Here is an 18,715-nt window from a genome sequence, read left to right as displayed (position 1 = left end):
AACACTCTTGGGTGCATCTCATCGGGGCCCATGGACTTGTGTGTATTCCATTTCCATAACTGATCACTAACCCAGTCTTCACTGACTAATGGAGAGTCTTCCCTCCTCCAGGCCTCATCTCCTACATCCAGGGTCTGGAGATCACAAGGGCTGGTCTTAGGATTAAAGACCCTGCAAGAGCCTTTTTGACTGAACGTGGCCAGCTGTGTGGGCTTCCCAACAAATATCAGGGTGATTGAAGTCACCCATGAGCACCAAGGAGCGTGTTCTAGAGGCTACCTCCAGTTGTCTGTAGAAGGCCTCATCAACATGTTCTTGGTTTGGTGGTCTATAGTAGACCCCCCCAACAGTCTCACTCCCCTTTGCATGTCCCTTAGTTCTTACCCACAAGCTTTCAACCTCTTCTACCTCCCCCTCCAGCCCCGGACAGAACTCAACACATTTCAGAGAGGGAGTTAACCCACCAGTTTTCACTCTTGCTATCTGACCATTCCTGGCCACTTCCACGGTTACTAACTTATTAGTGAGCCCTGGGTTATTATTGCCCCATGTACCACCATTATCCACCTCGAGCAGGACAGTAGTCTGAAGGCTGCCCTTAGGCTCATCTCTAGTGAGCCTGGTTTTATCCCCTTCCCCCTTTCAATGAGCCCCACCAACTCCTGTGTGAGGATCCTTTTCCCCCTGAGACGGATGTACTCCATCAGTCACCAGCAGACCAGGTGCCATATAAACTTGCCCATGATCAAAGAACCCAAAATTCCAACGGTGGCACCAGTCTCTGAGCCGTGTGTTAATCAGGAGTGTTTTCCACACACACCTCGTTGGAGCAAGCCCGCCAAGTTACATCCGCATGGCACAAAGACAAGAGCACAACCTCCCTCTCCAACACGAGAAGGGGCAGGGTTGAAACGTGAGCACCGTGGCCCCATCCCACCATCCTGGGAAAGCCCCCGCTGAGGGTGAGCGTCCCACCACGACCAGGGGAGCTGCCATCCACGCCTGCCCCCACACGCAACCCCCTTTGGTTTGGATACAGCCGTTAGCTCCGTGTCTCAAGTCTGGAGATCATCTCTTTGGAAAGGTGAGGAGGAAGAACAGAGGTGCGGTGACAGCCACAGGCCTGGCTCCTTACCCCTGAGCTTTTTTTCTGGCTCTTTGGACCATCACATGGCAGGCAGGTAAGGAAACATTCCCCCTCCGGAGAGACCCGTCCGGGACACCGGGCGACAGCCTGGCGATGGGCCAACCCTACGGCGTGCCCACCCCCGACTGCTGAGAACCAACAGAGGACCCACGGGACGCCGTGGGGTCGGGGGTGGTGGTCCGGGGTGGTGACCATCCTTCCCTCTCAACTGATCTCTTTTCCTCTCTCCCTTTTACTCACCTCTCTCTCTCTCTCTTCCTCGTTCACTATATCCTAAGCAGTTGCCTCCTTGTTGGAATTACTAAAGCCAAGGTTAAGTTTATCGATGCCGTGCCTTGGTTGTGCTTTGTCCCAACTCAAGGATCACGAATCCATTTCATTTTTGGTCAGGATCTTGGGGGTGTGATTTATAGGCATTTATATGTGTGATTTATAGGCAGGTCCCACGTGGGACTGACTACATTGATAAGGTGGGTCCCACCCGGGACTAACTGCATTTAATTTACTCAGGGTTGTTGTCAAGGGCCAGGCAACTGCCAACGAGCTTAATTCAGAACCTGACATCGTCTGAAACCATCGCAGCCCTACGGGAGCCCCACCAGAGGCTCTGTGCCTTTCAAAGAAGCAGCCCCAGCTGGGTGAAGTTCATCTGAATGCCCCTTTTTATTGAACACCGTGATAGTGCAGTGGTAACATGGAACAGAGTTAAGACTGCTTAAAACAAAAAGCTGGAAGAGCGAGAAGTTTTAAAAAATAATAATAATAATAATAAAAAAAAAAAGTTAGACCAGTTAAACCAGCATCAGTCGCCCCAAAGCGGAGACACACGGGGGGGTTGAGTGTAGTGTTAAAGGTTAAACTCGAGCGCGTCTCCTCCCTGTGCCTAACACCCCAAACATGCCTTCTACTTAAGAGTCTGAGTGAAAAACAAATGGTAGTCTGAGACTACACATCAGGTGATGGGAAAGGACCGACACGGGCTTAGAGAGAAGTCAAGGAGCTGACACTGCACCCACCGCTGTGCTCCCCCGCTCCACGGCCCGGGCCCCGGCTGCCCCTAGGCTACCACCCCACGCAGCTGCACGTAAAGAGCCCCTATGCCAGTTCATAAAACACCTTCCATTTACTATTTGGTGATTACATGTGTGTATATATAGTTCTCTAGGCAACACGTTTCAATGAGATAGTCAACTCTGAGGATACACAGGCCAATCTAACAATGAGAAATGCAGTTTCAGTCCAACAGAAGCTTGTTTTCCCTTTCCTCAAGAAAGGAGGTGTAACCCTCTCTCCCCTCAACAGCATTTTCAGGTCACGCTGGAGTCCCCCGCTGCAGCTATTCTTCATCAGAGGAAGAGTTCTGATCCAGGGTGTACACCATGAACATGACATCTGGCCGTGACGGGACAGAGGGGTGACCAGGCCTCACGATTTCAAAGCCCAAGAAGCTGAATGTCTTCAGGAGTGGAGCTACCAAAGAGAAGGAAATCTGTTACCACCAGGAATAATCCTCTTTACCTGAATATCACGAAAGTACATGGAACATTGTGAGCGCATCCAGAGCTTCAGAAACCATTCTAACGTGACAGCCCTCTCGAATGGGAGGTTTCATCTCTTCCTGCATTCATCACAGCTGCTCCTAAGCATGCGGGGGATTTTAGTCGTGCAGCAGAGCAGGTTTGTCCATGTTTATCCTGCGATGTCTCTTCGGTCCCCTCTGAGGAACAGCGATGGCTGGTCACCTGCCTGCACCAGCCACACAGACCCCCTTTCCCAGCACGTGCGCGGCCATCCCGCAGCACGTCCAAGTGTTTATTCTGTACTTAGGTGGGTCCCAGCACCCTTTGAGCCCTGAAAGCGGGCCAGACAGCAGCAAACAGCAATCTGCTTACTCAGGGTCTAGGCAGAAATTTGCTGTCTCTGCAAGGAGGACATGGAGCTCAGCAGAAACTTGGCACAGCTTGGTGTGGCCCCCCAGGAAAGCCACCATGGGTTACGCACAGAAATTCAGAGCGGAGTCAGTCCAGGAGCACCCCCACCCCCCTTCTCTCAGTCAGACAATGTTACATTACACCGTGACTGGATGCATGGTCCTTGTCACTAGAGCGATCACTTCCCTGTGACCCATGGAAGTTACCCTGGTGCAGCACCTAATCTCTGCGGCACCCCCTGATGATCAACTTCAAGTCGTGCAGAGGAGCTCCTCTGTATTTTCAAGACAGCACTGAATTTCAGCTGCATAAACAAGGACCCAGGATCTGGAGCGCTCCAGAACTCCTACAAATAAGCCAGGTCCAAGAGCAACACACGGCCCATTTTTAAAAACAAACCCCAGTATCAGATGTCTCCTGTAACCAGTGGAGGTCACCTCTGCAACCTGTGGTGGTGGTGACGTTATAGCAAGAACTTAATCAGAAAATTATTCTTGGCATCACAACACGGAATGACATCTTCGTGGGTTGGGCACAGAAGCAGCAGAGTAAAATCAGAGTTCAGGTTTGAATTACTCCTGCCACGGCAATTGCTTGGTTAGCCTGTGTCTAGTAAGATTGGAAGTGACACATCCACAGCTTGGTCCCTCACCACAAATCTCCTCAAACTTCCCCGCTGTAATCGCTCCTCCAACACGTCTATCTTTAGATCCTAATGCAGCCCCCTTAAGCCATAAGCATCTACAGCCAGGGTCAGGATTACCTGTAAGTCTAGGAAGGGCAAAAGTGCCAGGAGATCTTTAAAAAAGCAGATGAACATCAGGGCAACAAGCTCTAAGTGTCCGTTTCCCATGTCATAACCTCTCCTTGGTTTCTCCTTCCAAACCACGGAACAGGGTGCCAAATGGAGACCTTCACTCCTCACCAAAGGAGAAATATTAACCAATTTCTGGATGAGAAAATACTTCAGGTCATTCAGAAGCAGCTTCCTGCATGAGTACTAGTAATAATGTAATGGCAGGACAGCCACGCATACCTGCTGGAGACACCCAAATACTCCCTCTCCCTTAAGTCTCAAGAAAGGGCTTATTTTCTTCACAAGAAACTACTTCTATTTTGTGAGAACGCCACAGGAGTTATCCATGTAACAATTATTGCAACAGGAAGCGTCCCATGGAGCCCTGCCTTGGGATTACCAGATTTTTTTGTACGGCTTCAGCGGCCCCACAGAATCACACAAAATCAGTCAGGCTGGAAGAGCCCTCTGGGATCATCGAGTCCAACCATTGCCCTGACACCACCACGTCAACTAGACCAGGGCACTAAGTGCCATGTCCAGTCTTTTCTTAAACCCCTCCAGAGATGGGGACTCCACCACCTCCCTGGGCAGCCCCTTCCAATGGCTAATGACCCTTGCTGAGAAGAAATGCTTCCTAATGTCCAACCTGAACCTCCCCTGGCGAAGCTTGAGGCTGTGTCCTCTTGTCCTATCGCTAGCTGCCTGGGAGAAGAGGCCGACTCCCACTCCACCACAACCTCCCTTCAGGTAGTTGTAGACTGCAATAAGGTCACCTCTGAGCCTCCTCTTCTCCAGGCTAAACAACCCCAGCTCCCTCAGCCGTTCCTCGTAGGTCAGACCCTCCAGACCCTTCACCAGCTTGGTCGCCCTCCTCTGGACTCGCTCCAACACCTCAACATCTTTCTTGAAGTGCGGGGCCCAGAACTGGACACAGGATTCAAGGTACGGCCTCACCAGTGCCGAGTACAGAAGACGATCACTTCCCCAGACCGGCTGGCTACACTATTCCTAATAGAGGCCAGGATGCCCTTGGCCTTCTTGGCCACCTGGGCACACTGCTGGCTCATGTCGATCAGCACCCCCAGGTCTCTTTCTAACTGCTCTTTCCCCAGCCTGTAGCGCTGCAGGGGGTTGTTGTGGCCCAAGTGTAAGACCGGTTTTAGATCTAGGGAGCAAACGTGACAGCAGGGGCCAGCTCTCACCTCTATCTTCTCTGCTTTTTCTGAAGCAAATAAAGACGTAGTTTACTTTCATTTTTTCTTCAGCAAACTCCAACAGTGCCGATAACCTGCCAAGGAGGAGGAAGACAAAAGAACATCAGCTATAGGAAGTCCTGTCCTGAGAAAGCCTCAGAGCATTATCAACTGTTTGGATGTTTTCAGGCAGAAAGATTCCTTGTTTACAGACCCCTGCCAGTGAACAATGGCTGCTGAAACAATGGGCTTCCTGCTTCGCTCTCCAGCCCTGCAAAACGAAGAGCTACTCGCGCACCAAGTCACCCAACAAGACACTGTCCTCGGCATCCGCGTGCCAGCGTGCGCCAACACCCATCCCCACCAGCCAGTGATTTCCTACAGAAGCCTTCGTACGCGGGAAGCTGAATATTGCAGCTGATCCTGAGCCAGGCTGGTGACATACACCAGGGGATCTGCAAGTTTTGTGCTTTATGGGAAGGAAAAAAACAAAAAAAAAAAGAGCAGAGCTCATGCCAGGCAGAAAAGAAGAGAAAAACATCACTGAAGGGGCATGTGCACAGGCAAAGCTGTTTCCTGAACACATCAGCTGGATGGCACAGCTGGTGCACCCCGAACCCACGCTTCCTGCCTTTCCAGAGAAATTATTTCTGCCACCTCGTGATGGAAGCAGCACTGCATTAACCCCTCTCTGCGCCCCGGGGATCGGCACAGCGGAGCCATCGCTGTCGCTGCTGGCCTTGTAACCGTTCACGATGCGGGCTGCTAGAGCAGTGACAAACAGGGCTTCAGTCGACATCTAATTAAACAGCAGTCGGTGAGACTGGAGTGCAGTGAGGAAGATTAAATTTGCAAGGGTTTTGTTAGTATGGTAATGAACTATTTTAATTATAGCCCCCACCAGGCTGTTTTACCTAGCTAAAAATAATCTGACAAAATTGCGCTTTAAGTCACGACGACACAGAAATATAAATACCCCCCCAGAAGAACCCACTCCCAGGAGAGCGGGCACTTGGACAGCCAAAGGATTTACAGAATCACTCAGGTTGGAAGAGCCCTCTGGGCTCATCGAGCCCAACCATTGCCCTGACACCACCATGGCAACTAGACCAGGGCACTAAGTGCCATGGCCAGTCTTTTCTTAAACACCTCCAGAGATGGTGACCCCACCACCTCCCTGGGCAGCCCCTTCCAATGGCTAATGACTCCTTCTGAGAGGATTTATGGGCTGACTGAAGAAGTTACACAAACCTTTATCTGGACTCGGAGTCAAATGAGACAGCACAAGACAGCAAGAACACTGGCACTTACTGAAGGTGCCCAATGAGGGGTTTTTTCTTAATTAGCTGGTGTCATTTATGGATGAAGCCTACTTGGCGATTTAGGAGGAGTTCAGAGAGCTTTGCAAAGGAATCCAGTAAAGCCTCATCTATTCTCCAGTGCTCCCCACCAGCGGAGATCTCTGGCAAAGCACTTGGCAGGAAGTAGCTGCTCTGGAAGCTGCGTTTACACAAACTTCCCAGAGCAGAGCTGTCTGGACAAAACACTACCGTCTTCTGCCAACAGAGAAAAATCAAGAGATTTTGGCAGAGCCCAACGCCTGCGTGGCAGCACTCCAAGAGCAGATCCACCTACTGATGAGAAGGAGCGCATCAATATAATGGAGGGTTTTTTTTTCCCCTGAAAGAGAGGAAAACGCCTGCCAAAATAAGCTTGCCAAGCGGCCAGCAGAAAAAAAAAAAGAGAAAAAAAAAATCAGAGAAAGGCTTATGGATTTTCCAAAGTATGCAAAGAATCACTCTGCTCATCTATTGCTTATTTTCATTAGCATAGGGACTCAAAAAACATCTGAAATGATCACCAGGGGAAAAAAAAATATACATGGAGGATAGGACAAGAGGCCACAGCCTCAAGCTTCGCCAGGGGAGGGTCAGGTTGGGCATTAGGAAGCATTTCTTCTCAGAAAGGGTCATTAGCCATTGGAAGGGGCTGCCCAGGGAGGTGGTGGAGTCACCATCTCTGGAGGTGTTTAAGAAAAGCCTGGACATGGCACTTAGTGCCCTGGTCTGGTTGCCATGGTGGTGTCAGGGCAATGGTTGGACTCGATGATCCCAGAGGGCTCTTCCAACCTGATTGATTCTGTGACTAACAGAAGGACAGTTCTCTGAAGAGGACAGAGTAAGGACACACTTCAGACACACAAACCAGGACCAGAGCTGCCGTACGTACAGCCCATTCTCCCCACATGCACAGTGTCACCCGTGTAAGCAAAACCCTGCTCCCTGCGGAGCCACGGACGCAGCTCTGGGATCCTGAACTTACCCTTCTTTGCTTCCATCAGCTAATAATCCGTCAGGGATTTCCACAAAGAGGCTCTGATTAGAGAGCACTGCATCCCAGGAGGAGGTCTTCACCTCTGTGACCTTGTACTGGAAGTGGACAATATGAGGCTTCCCTTCGTGCACTGGGACATCTTGGTTAACAGTGATCTTCTCGTCCTGCGCAGGGGAGGGAGGAGAGCTCGTGAAATATACTTTAGGGTTAAAGAAAACTATCCATGAGGTTGTAGACCAAAAATGTAAGAGATCATGCTTAAACGAGCACGTGGAGGGACTGTGTTTCCAGTGGGAGTGCCCTCCTGACAAAGGACCAGCCCTTACAGACCAGTAAGCATCCAGAGTTTCCACCTGTCCCTAAAATACACCCCTGTGAGACTCACCACAGCTCGTGAAGGTGTGCACAGTCGGCTGCAAGCTCACGGCCGAGTCTCGGCGCTCTAAACCAGCACATAAGTGGTTAAGAGCTGAAATACCTATAATATCTTGCTTTTATTCTAACCTAACACAAAAATAAAGAACAAAAAAGGCAAGTCATGCTCCCCTCGCTGTTTAGAATGAGATGCAAATGCAAAATAAATGGTGTTATAGTTCTACTAGGAAGAACATTACACTCCGCCCTTCCCCTTTCACTGGCTCAGGGACACACCACAACGAGCGCTCAGACCTCAGAGTGATTTTCTAGTCGTGTTTTCCTGTCCATGGGAATGTAGTTTTGCATATTTACATTATATTAAATTTCTGGGGAGCAAGACTCCGTTCATTCACCACAGGTCCCAGCCACATCTTCCAAGGGCGGTTCATGAACTGCCCTTCAAAGAACGCAGCTTGAACCGACAAGCTGGAAGAGCATCTGCTGCCGCAGCCTGACCGATTTTTGTTGTCTCCCCAATCCCCAACGCAGTCTTTTTGTTTAAGGGATGACCACAAATTGCTTTCCCAGATTTTTACAACCAACTGGTACGGCAAGTGGTTTGCCTCCTGGTATAAGGGAGGAAAACACACAGCGCAGAGAGAATCCCAAAACAGACAGAAGCTACACACGTTTGAAGGTGGTGAGGAGGTCTCTTCCAGAGACCACAAATGTACACGTCCCTCTCCAGTTCTGCTCTAACTAGAATGCCAAGCATGCAGACCGCCTCAGATTCAGCTCAGCAGTTCCTAGAAGACAATTTTGTGGTTAAAACACCATTCCTTCTCCTGACAATTTTTGCAGGCAGTTGGCTTGCCCAGTAATGATTTCCACATTTCACTGCAAAGAGACCCAGGGAAACGACAAACAAATTCATTAGGTTCCTGAGTTAACGTTGTCAGCTGGAGCGGAAGCTGAACTGTTCCCATCTGCTTGGTTACGGGCTCATGCATCCCGATTCCCTCACAAAGTCACCTGCACAGCTTTGAAGGGCAGAAGTAAACCAGATAATACAAGTCACCTCTGCTCTGTTCCCGAGTCACGGGGGTGCCTGGGAAAGCCACGTGTCCCTCTCTCCTCAACAGCATCAACAGTTGGGGTGGGAAGTGGTCTACTCCATCAGGTCATTAGGTGAGCGATTGTCCAGTCTCCAGGCATTTTGTTTTAACAGGGTGATTAATTCAGCAGCTCATTACGAGCTTTGATGTGCTGATGATCAGCTGGACTGACAATGAAACGAGTGACATTGCTGCAGAAAGACAGCACCTCGCCAGGCATGGTTTAATCAATGCTTTGTAGTGACATGTACTTATCCCTGACCGTAACACACACTGGGAGCCAGTACAGCAAAGAAAACTCAGTCCAGTTTGGATCTGCAGTGAAGCAGCATTTAAAAGCTGGGCAGTACAAACACAGCAGCAGCCAACAGTGCCCAGTAAGGGGATGGAAGACTCCTGGGTATCGCTGCTTTTCAAGCAGATGTTTTCTTGGGTTGTTTAGCCTGGAGAAGAGGAGGCTCAGAGGTGACCTTAGTGCAGTCTACAACTACCTGAAGGGAGGTTGTAGTGAAGTGGGAGTCAGCCTCTACTCCCAGGCAACTAGCGATAGGACAAGAGGTGGTGGAGTCACCATCTCTTGAGGTGTTTAAGAAAAGACTGGACATGGCACTTAGTGCCATGGTCTAGTTGACATGGTGGTGTCAGGGCAATGGTTGGACTCGATGATCCCAGAGGGCTCTTCCAACCTGGTTGATTCTGTGATTCTGTGTTTTAAGCTATGAAGGTGTAAGCATTGCTGAAAGACCAGGGAGTGGTTCAGCACAAACATCACTGAGAACCCTTCCAGGCTCCTGAAGCCCAAGATCCCTCTTGGTTTGACTATTGTGACAAAGAAGAAGCCATTGAGTATGTTAACGCTGGCGACAAAGTAACGCCGCACGCAGATCAGGAACTGCCTGGCTTCGGTAACTGGAGCAGAGGAAGCTGCCGTTTGTTTAAAGCCCACAAAGCTGAGCTGAAAAACAAGTTTACACTTCATGAGAATAAATATCCTGTAGGAAATAAGTTTATTCATTGAGTTGGAAAGAAGTTTTGGTGGCTGCGCCTGCTGTCGGGTTTTACTAGTTTTAAGCCAAGTGCACCAAGAAACCTCCCGACAGCTGCTCAAGTTAAGTCAGGCTGCAGCTGCTAAAGCCACCACGGAGCCAGCGGCGAGAGTCTGACCTGAGCCCAGAGCTCCGCACTACAGAGGTGTATGTAAAAAAAAAACCCCAAAACCAAGGGGATTATATGCACATCCTTCACCAGTGACTTTATAGGAGCCTTTTACAGTTGTTACTGTGCAGAAAGTGTCTCTGTTTCAGAAAAGCTCCTCCTCTCAAGACAAGCTCACAGATGCTTCTTTTCTTGAGGAAAACAAAAACAGGGTGAGGAAGTTGAGAGAAGCGGGCTGGGATTGACCCATTGGAGGGGGAGGCACACGGTTGTGCAGGGAGCCTGCGACAGGAGGGGAAACGCTTTCCGAGCCTTCTGGCTTAGCCCTTCTGTCACCAGAAGTCACGCCCTGCACTCCATCCCCAGCCAGGTTTTTCCACTTAAAAGCCCCCTAACGCAACAGCCCGTGAACCAAAGGCAGCGCAAGCGCAGGGATTAACAGAACCAGTTCCCCCGGTTTGGTGGGAATTAACGTTGATACAGCCTGTCTTGGGCTGCTGCTATTTGATTTCGAGGCATCAAAATAGAGGCAGTGAGATGGTGGGGGAGAGAAGCTGTTCTGGTGAAGCAGCAGCAGCCCAGAATTCTTTGGAAGCTGCTCAAAGCAAAATCCTGTTTACGCAACAAGCGTTTGGTTTTAGCTCCCCCTCTGTAAAATCCCCCCAGCACGCTATTGGAGGAGGGGGAAAAAAAACACCAAACCCCACCAGGCTTTTATACACAGCTGCCTAAACCACCAGCTCTCCAGCCCTGGGCTCCATTTTCAGCCAAGTAAAGCCGCAAGGACCAGCTTCCACTTGGTTACAATTCATTGAGCACAAGATTTTTCCAATCCAGCTACGCTCCTCAGATGTCCCGAGGAGGATGGGGCGGGAGGGGGAGGCCCCTACGTGTTGGCAGCGTGAGAAGAAAGGATGTTATGATCTACCACAGCCAAGCGACTGGAGAAACCCGTGCGAGCAGCCCACTGTTGGCATGTGCTACACCTGCAGCCTCCTGCCAAGTTTGCTAGCCAGAGCACGTCCGTTCGCACAAAGCCCGTCCTGGCTGTGCAGCACCGATCGCCGTTGCGTTCCCAGCTCAAGCAAAGCTCCCTTGATGAAGGGCTGAGTATTAAAGTCTCTTAACACAAAAATACCGACAACTATAGGGAGCCCCAGCTGCTTAATTTATAGCGCTGTTGTGTACGAGCACTGCGGTGCGTGCTCCGAAGGAGGCAGGCTCGTTCAGAAAGGTCATCCCTTGAACTAGAACAGCTGATACAGCTGGAAAAAGTACTTAAGCTTTTGGGTCCAGATGCCTTTCCAGGTCACGCTGAAGCTTGCTGGCTGAAAAGCTCAGCCTGCTGTTAACTACAGCACCGCTAACTCCAACGGGCACCTGAGAGGGGCAGAGAGAGTCCCAGTAACCCCCATCTGTGGCTGGACTTTAAGCCACTGGGCAACGCAGCCCGCTCTGCTCTGGGATGAGCTGCGTTACAGGATGGGCTGATTTCCTGACGGATTCTGCTGGGGTTTGTCAGCAATAAACCCAGAATTATATCCGTATTTCTGGCATGCAGCTATCCAGATGACACACTTACAGACCCCTGCCAAAAGCTTCTGTGCGAATTCGAGGCCACGCTGAAATCAAACACTTCCAAGTCTCCAAACCGTCATTCTTTCCACCAGCATCTCTTCCACGTTGAGCCCATTTGCTGCCTTTGGACCTTGCCTGGTGTGCATGCAAGGCTTCGCAAAGCTGGCCTGCAGGAGTTTAAGTCACAGGGTCCCCTATTTCTCATCCCCTCCCACCCAGAGGGAATTCATTATTCGTCCTGAGCCCTCCTAAAGCTATTTATGTATCTTCTTTATCTGACAGGAAGCCCGTCGTGCTCTTTGCTACCTCTCTGGATTTCATACCCCTTGAACATCTGTGACTATTGCACTCGATAGCATTAAGCTGCTGTTACATTACTAAGAGGCTACAGAGGTTGATGTTTATTCACAAGGCAAGCAGGTGAGGCACATGCTAAAAATTCACCACGGCTGCATTAAAGAAAACTCCTCTGAAAGCAGCTGAAATTCTCCTCAAGAATTTCAAGAGGAGACTTTGGTAGCTGTGACCCAAAAGGGCCCGTTATCTTTTCATCACATAAAGTCTGTGTGCCTCCCACAGGGTAATTAAAAATCAAGTCTAACACCTATGACAACACTCCTGTCTGAACAGCCAAATTTGCAAGCTTAGCATAAATTTAAGCTACCTTATCTGATAGCACTTTACTCCCTGGCTTGGGGAAAAGCTGCTCCTGTCCCAGAAGGGAGACAGATGTGTGCCACACAACAAGAAGTTGCACAAGTGCCAATTATTCTACAGCAAGGACCAGCCAGGTCTCCTCGTGCGAACGGAAAGCTCCCGTAGAATGAAGAGGACCAAAAACTGAGAGCTCCACAGATCCACGTGCACCCAAGCAAGCCTGCAGACACAAAGCCTCCCTGATCTTGTCTCATCCTATGCACGTGTCCTAGAAACATCCCCGTCTGTGAGGCAGACGGCCGCCTCGCCCCTCAGTGAAGTCAGGAGTTACTCTGTGCATCGGCTCAGGCAGCTCCCAGGCTCTGACAGCTTTACCTTCCGGACCAGGGCACAGGAAGGAGCTTATCAACCATCCTCTCTCTGCGTTTCACCTTTCTGCTTCCTCTTTCTGCGAGACATTTAAGAAGCTGTTTCACGTTTTGATAACGCCGGCTCCGCAGACAATAGCCAAACCAGGCCTCTGGGAACAGGGCTAGCGAATTATTTGCTGTATGGCTTTGAGAAAAGGTTTCTTGTTTCTTAATAAACTGGTGATTTTTAAGCAGGAGAGCGCCGCACGCAGCTCAGCCATCTGCTGAAAAATTACCTGTTCTCCCACTGATTACCTCGGAGTTATTTGCATTTATTCCCATCAGACTGCAAAAGGAACCGAAAACGGGTCGTTATTTAGACATGCAGATCTTTCTCACCTTATATATCAGAGCTGAAAGAGAAGGATCCCTGCTGCCCCCTCGCCCACCGGGGATCTTCGACAGTGGGTGAGGGGCATCAGGAGCACCACAGAGGCCCTGGAACGATGTGCCTGCAGCACTGGAGCTGGGGACAGTTACTCAAAGGTAGAATACTACTGCAAAAAAAAAAAGAGAGAACAGCAGGTTACATTAGCAGGGATCACATTTCACACGCTACAGCTCCTCCTGACCCCAAACCACTCGTATCCCTACTCCTCCACAGCACGTCAGAGGCAGCTAGCAGGGCTTTAGCGCCCGGATATCTACATTAAAAACCACTCGCTGCCCCAGGTTGTGTCAGAAACCGGCGGTGTGTTGTTAGAAATGGAGGAGGGCTCCGCAGCCAAGAACCCGGAGAGAGAGTGCTGAGCAACCTCATGCTAATAAGGGACGCCTGGAAGCCTGCCAGTAGCAGATGGCTGGGAACGCATGACCAGATGAGCACACATTTTCTATAGACAAATATCTACAAATAGATCGACAGGACCCAGAAGGAGGAGGTTTAAGTTTCACGTTTTCAAAACGAGGAGGAGTGAAAAGGGGCTGGTTCTTCAGATATTTTCAACACGCTCTACAACCTCCGAGTTGACATTTTCACATGCAAATGGAACATCATACAAGCATCTTTCACCCCAACCTTAAAAATTACAAGTTCGTCCCACAGATCACCTTTTAAGAGCAAGAAAAGTCACCATCTCTTGAGGTGTTTAAGAAAAGACTGGACATGGCACTTAGTGCCATGGTCTAGTTGCCATGGTGGTGTCAGGGCAATGGCTGGACTCGATGATCCCAGAGGGCTCTTCCAACCTGATCGATTCTGTGATTCTGTGTGTGAAAATTAGTTTTCCTTGCAGTTTCTAAGTTTGTTTGGATGTCCTACACGTGGTCTTTCAGGATCACTTTGAACGCAGGCTTTAACGCCTGCCCTAGCTTTCAGGAACTTCATGCAAGCCAATTATTTTATTTCTGGAGCATTGCTCCCGTTATCAGTAGTACAAATGGCAAAAAATAACTTGCAAACGCAGTATGACACAGGCAGAATTTGCAGAGAACTTGGCTTGCCATCTCATACCAAAATAACCTTTCTACAGGAAACACAAATATTCTTCCTCCACATATTTCCTCCTCCAGGTTTGTCAGACCGGGCTCTTCAGCAGCGTTCCCATGTGCCATGGCCTACAGCAGGCGCTGCCTGGAGAAAAGGCTGTTTAAACACACTAGGAAAAGATATTAAGCAGTTGCACTGAAGATGTCTCAGGGCAAAGCCCTTCGCACACATGCCCAGTGGCACTCGGTGTTAATACAGTCCCTCCTCACGGCATGACTGGGGCTATCAATGGACCAGTGTGTATTCAGTAGTAGTGGCTGTGGAGAGGCATGACAAAGCACTTTGCTGTGCAGCTCCCCACCCCCAGAAAGCTGTTGGCAGCTTTGTTACTCCCTTCCCTCCTCCCTCACCCCCCCCAGTCAACAATGTACTATTGATAGCGCGCTCCAACTTGCGGCCAAGGCATCAAGAAGCTGGATAATGAAGTGTAGTTGTGGGAAAAAAAAAATGAGAGAGAGGCAGTTTTCATGCAAAGCAGTTCAAGACACTTCCCAGTTTTGCTTCCTCTGGCACATGCAGGAGTCAAAACACAAGACCCCTTCAGCCGCTGAGCCCTGCCTGCGGTGCCGGGGCTTTGCCCGGCCCAGACCCGCACGCCACCGCTATCCTCCCCCAAAACTTCACGGCGGCAGCCAGCCAAGGTCCCGAGAGCAGCACAGCATCATCGGGCAACGCTGGGGAGCGAGCGTGGGGCGTGGGGGAGCGCAGATTAAAAGCGGTTTTGCTTCCTCCAGATGCCCGTCAGCACCCTGGGAAGAAGGTCGTGCAAGCACCTGACAAAGCCTGATCCCTCGATGCACCCGCACGCGAGCGGCCCGTGCAACTGCTCTCTGAGGCCTGTTTGTAGCTTAAAAATCAGGATTGTGCTCCCTTCTCACCTCTCTTCTGAGAAGCTGCTTTCCTGGCTTAGGCCAAGATGCATTTTGATCACCAAGGGCCTTTCTCTGAAGAAACTCCCAAGCAAAAGCTTCTTGACCGAGCCCTGCCTGAAAGGAGAGCTGGAAGCAAGCGCACGTTCTCAGCCAGCAGGTATAATTTTAAACTCGCTAAGCTTCCAACGATCTCAACGCCGTGCCTTGTCCCTGGGAAGCGCAAAGGACAACTCCTCAACTTTTGAATCCCATCATGGCCGTTCTTCAACGGCCCTCGCACCTGTAGCCCCAGCCCAGCACCGCTTCCAGTCCACGACGACAACCAGCACCTCAGGGTCCAGAAAGCTGCACATTTTCTTGTTTTTTTTGGGGGTTTTGCTTGCACCAAACGCTTGGGCCTGATGGAAGGATCCACGCAGCTCCCTTGACGTTATAAAAATGAAACTTTTTTGTTTTCTTTACCATTCCTTTTTAAAAACAGGCTCTGAAGATGCAGTTGCACTTAGCCTGCAATAATAATGCTGCCAGACATTGCAAGTCATATATTAAGGAACCAGATTTGAGGAGCAACTTGTAAATAACCATCTGATCTACCATACGTGCAGCGGCCAAGAAACAAGGCTGTTTTATACACATCCTCCGGGCGCTTGTCTACGCGCTATGATAAGAGGCTCAGGAAATGACACTTTTCAGACTCTAAACAAGGGACAGACACACAGGACAGGTCAGACGAGAAAAATACCCACAAACGATGTCAGTTCATGGCTGCTGATAGCCAGGCAGTCAGGAAAAAAAATCACCTTTCCTTAGAGAAGTGGGAAGGGAGGCCACAAACCCTCCTGGGCGTTCCAGGCCTATTAGCAAAGGGGTGCTCAGACACTCGCTGCTGAGGGGCCGCCTCCCCTTCCCCTCCATCCCCCGGGCCCCAGCCCGGGCACCCACCCGGGGGCCTCCCCCCCACGGCGAAGCGACGCGCCGGTGGGGATTTTAACCGAGGAAAAGCACCGAAGCCCCCCCCCGCAACCCTCCACCCTCCGCCTCAGCGCCCGCCCGCCGCCGCTCCGAGGGGCGAGAGAGGCCGCGGCGGGTGGCGGGGTGGGCCCGGCGGCGCGGGGAGGGTGCGGACCGCGCTGCCCCGCACCTGTCCTGGGTGTTTATCATCCTCGGCTCGGCTGGGTCCGGCTCTGCTCGGCTGGGTTCCCCGCTCCGCTCCACGCCCCTCAGCTCCGCTCGCCGCCGCCGCCGCCGCCGCGCTCTAACTGACCCCGCGCGCCCGCCCCGCCCCCGCCCACCCCCCGCCCCGCCCCGGCCCCGCCCCGCCCCGCGCGCCGGGCAACCTGGGAAACCGCCGCCCCAAACAAAGGCGCGCGCCGCGCCACGCCCACTCACTGCGCAGGCGCGGAGCGCTCCTCCCCCCCCTCCTGTGTGCCCCCCCCCGCGGCCTGGTCCCCTCAGAGTGGCGGCCGCTGCGTGAGAGTCGTAAAATCACCGACTCACAGAACCGTTTGGGTTGGAAAGGACCGTTAAGATCGAGTCCAACCGTTACCCCAGCACTGCCAAGGCCACCACTAACCCATGTCCCTCAGCACCACATCTACACGGCTTTTAAATCCCTCCAGGGATGGTGACTCCACCACTGCCCTGGGCAGCCTGTGCCAGTGCTTGACAACCCTTTTGGTGAAGAAATTGTCCCTGATCTCCAATCTAAACCTCCCCTGGCGCAACTTGAGGCCGTTTCCTCTCGTCCTGTCACTTGTTAACCTGGGAGAAGAGACCAACCCCCACCTCGCTACACCCTCCTTTCAGGCAGCTGTAGAGAGCAATAAGGTCTCCCCTCAGCCTCCTTTTCAGTGTCGAGTCCTGCAGTTGGGGCACAACAACCCCACGCACTGCTACAGGCTGGGGGAAGAGTGGCTGGAAAGTGCCTGGCGGAAAAGGACCTGGGGGTGTTGGTGGACAGCCGGCTGAATATGAGCCAGCAGTGTGCCCAGGTGGCCAAGAAGGCCACCAGCATCCTGGCTTGTGTCAGCACTAGTGTGGCCAGTAGGACTAGGGCAGGGATCGTTCCTCCGTACTCGGCACTGGTGGGGCCACACGTCGAATCCTGAGTGCAGTTTTGGGCCCCTCACTACAAGAAAGACCTTGAGGTGCTGGAGCGAGTCCAGAGAAGGGCAATGAAGGTGGTGAAGGGTCTGGAGCACAAGTGTGATGAGGAGTGGCTGAGGGACCTGGGGGGGTTTAGCCTGGAGAAAAGGAGGCTGAGGGGAGACCTTATTGCTGTCTACAACTGCCTGAAAGGAGGGTGTAGCGAGGTGGGGGTCGGTCTCTTCTCCCAGGTAACAAGTGATGAGAAGGCCTCAAGTTGTGCCAGGGGAGGTTTAGATTGGAGATCAGGGAATATTTCTTCATGGAAAGGGTTGTCAAGCACTGGAACAGGCTGCCCAGGGCAGTGGTGGAGTCCCCATCCCTGGAGGTATTTAAAAGCCGTGTAGATGTGGTGCTGAGGGACATGGTTTAGTGGTGGCCGTGGCAGTGCTGGGTTAATGGTTGGACTCGATGGTCTTAAAGGTCCTTTCCAACCAAAATGATTCTGTGATTCTATGCTAGTGCTTAAAAGGTGGCCTGGGAAACTGCAGGCTCATAACCTGGATGAGTAGGAGCTACAATAAGGAAGAGAGGAATGAATATGTGTGTAATAGGATGCCAAGTTGCCCATGGTGAGGCTCTGCAGGAGCTTGTGATGAGCAGTGTACCCATAAGGGAAAGGCAGTGGCAGTCAGCTGGACAAAGACGAGGAGTCTGGAGAACCAGGCAGTGTGAGTAAGCTGTTGGGTTCAGTGCTGCAGAGCTTGGTGGACACTGAGCCTTCACGTGGGCTCAGAAACTGAGCAGCTCGCTGGAAGAGAAGCCTTCAAGACCCTTCAGATGCAAGCCCTGCAAGTTGGAGTCCTGGGGAAGTCTCACACCTACTCACCTGGTCTCATGGCTTGTCTGCTGGTGTTCACAACGCATTGGAGAACACAGGGCTGGCCGAGTGACAGACATGGCAGCCCAAGGCGTGATGCCTCCAGCGAGCCCAGCGAGGATCTGACAGGCACCCCTCAGCCTGGGCTTCCCGGTTCCCAGCGCGGGAACGCTGGCCTTCGCTCCGCAGGAAGTGACCAGCTGTTCTGCAGAAAGCTGGACACCGTCCAGAGCCCGAGTTCAAACAGAGCCCGTTAAATGGCCTTTTCCCCCTTCCTCTGCGTTTAAAGCCCTGCTCGCAGCCATAATTCTATTTATAATACCCAGGAAGAGCGAGCTGAGACTTTCCCACAGTGCCGGCTTCTCAGGCGATTGTTGTTCGGGAAGCTGGAATGTACGCGGTATTATTTTTGTAACCCCCTGGGAAGGTTTTTTTTTTTAATTGCGTGTTGCTCCATGTCCCCATCTGTGTGCCGAGGAGAGCTTGCGGAGCGCGAGGTCTCCGGCTGCTGCTCGCGGCTCTCGAACGCTTTGCCGAGGTGCCACTGGTTCGGGTGTCCCTGCCTGCGTGCCCCTGTTGGGGAGGGCAGTGGGTGCTCTGAGAGACGTCCCGATAGCCAAGGGGCTCCAAGCCAAAGAGGGTATCACTGATAGCCCCTGTCTCGTTAGTGAACCCTGGGAGCACCCATCATGTCGCTCGCTTGCTCTGTGCCT

General features: G+C 51.7%; 1 protein-coding gene across 1 annotated transcript; it reads right to left on the bottom strand.

Moving 5' to 3' along the window:
- Positions 1-1,791: 1,791 nt before the first annotated feature.
- Positions 1,792-16,307, bottom strand: OAZ2 (ornithine decarboxylase antizyme 2). Its single transcript, XM_068410306.1, is given in 6 exon segments — positions 1,792-2,617; positions 5,080-5,165; positions 7,393-7,568; positions 13,016-13,096; positions 13,098-13,173; positions 16,179-16,307. Coding segments are annotated over 6 exon segments (573 nt in total). The 5' UTR covers positions 16,199-16,307; the 3' UTR covers positions 1,792-2,483.
- Positions 16,308-18,715: the final 2,408 nt, after the last annotated feature.

Source organism: Nyctibius grandis, chromosome 11, assembly GCF_013368605.1.
Source record: "Nyctibius grandis isolate bNycGra1 chromosome 11, bNycGra1.pri, whole genome shotgun sequence".
NCBI classification, from domain to species: Eukaryota; Metazoa; Chordata; class Aves; order Nyctibiiformes; family Nyctibiidae; genus Nyctibius; species Nyctibius grandis.
This window is presented reverse-complemented; position numbering and strand designations above follow the sequence as displayed.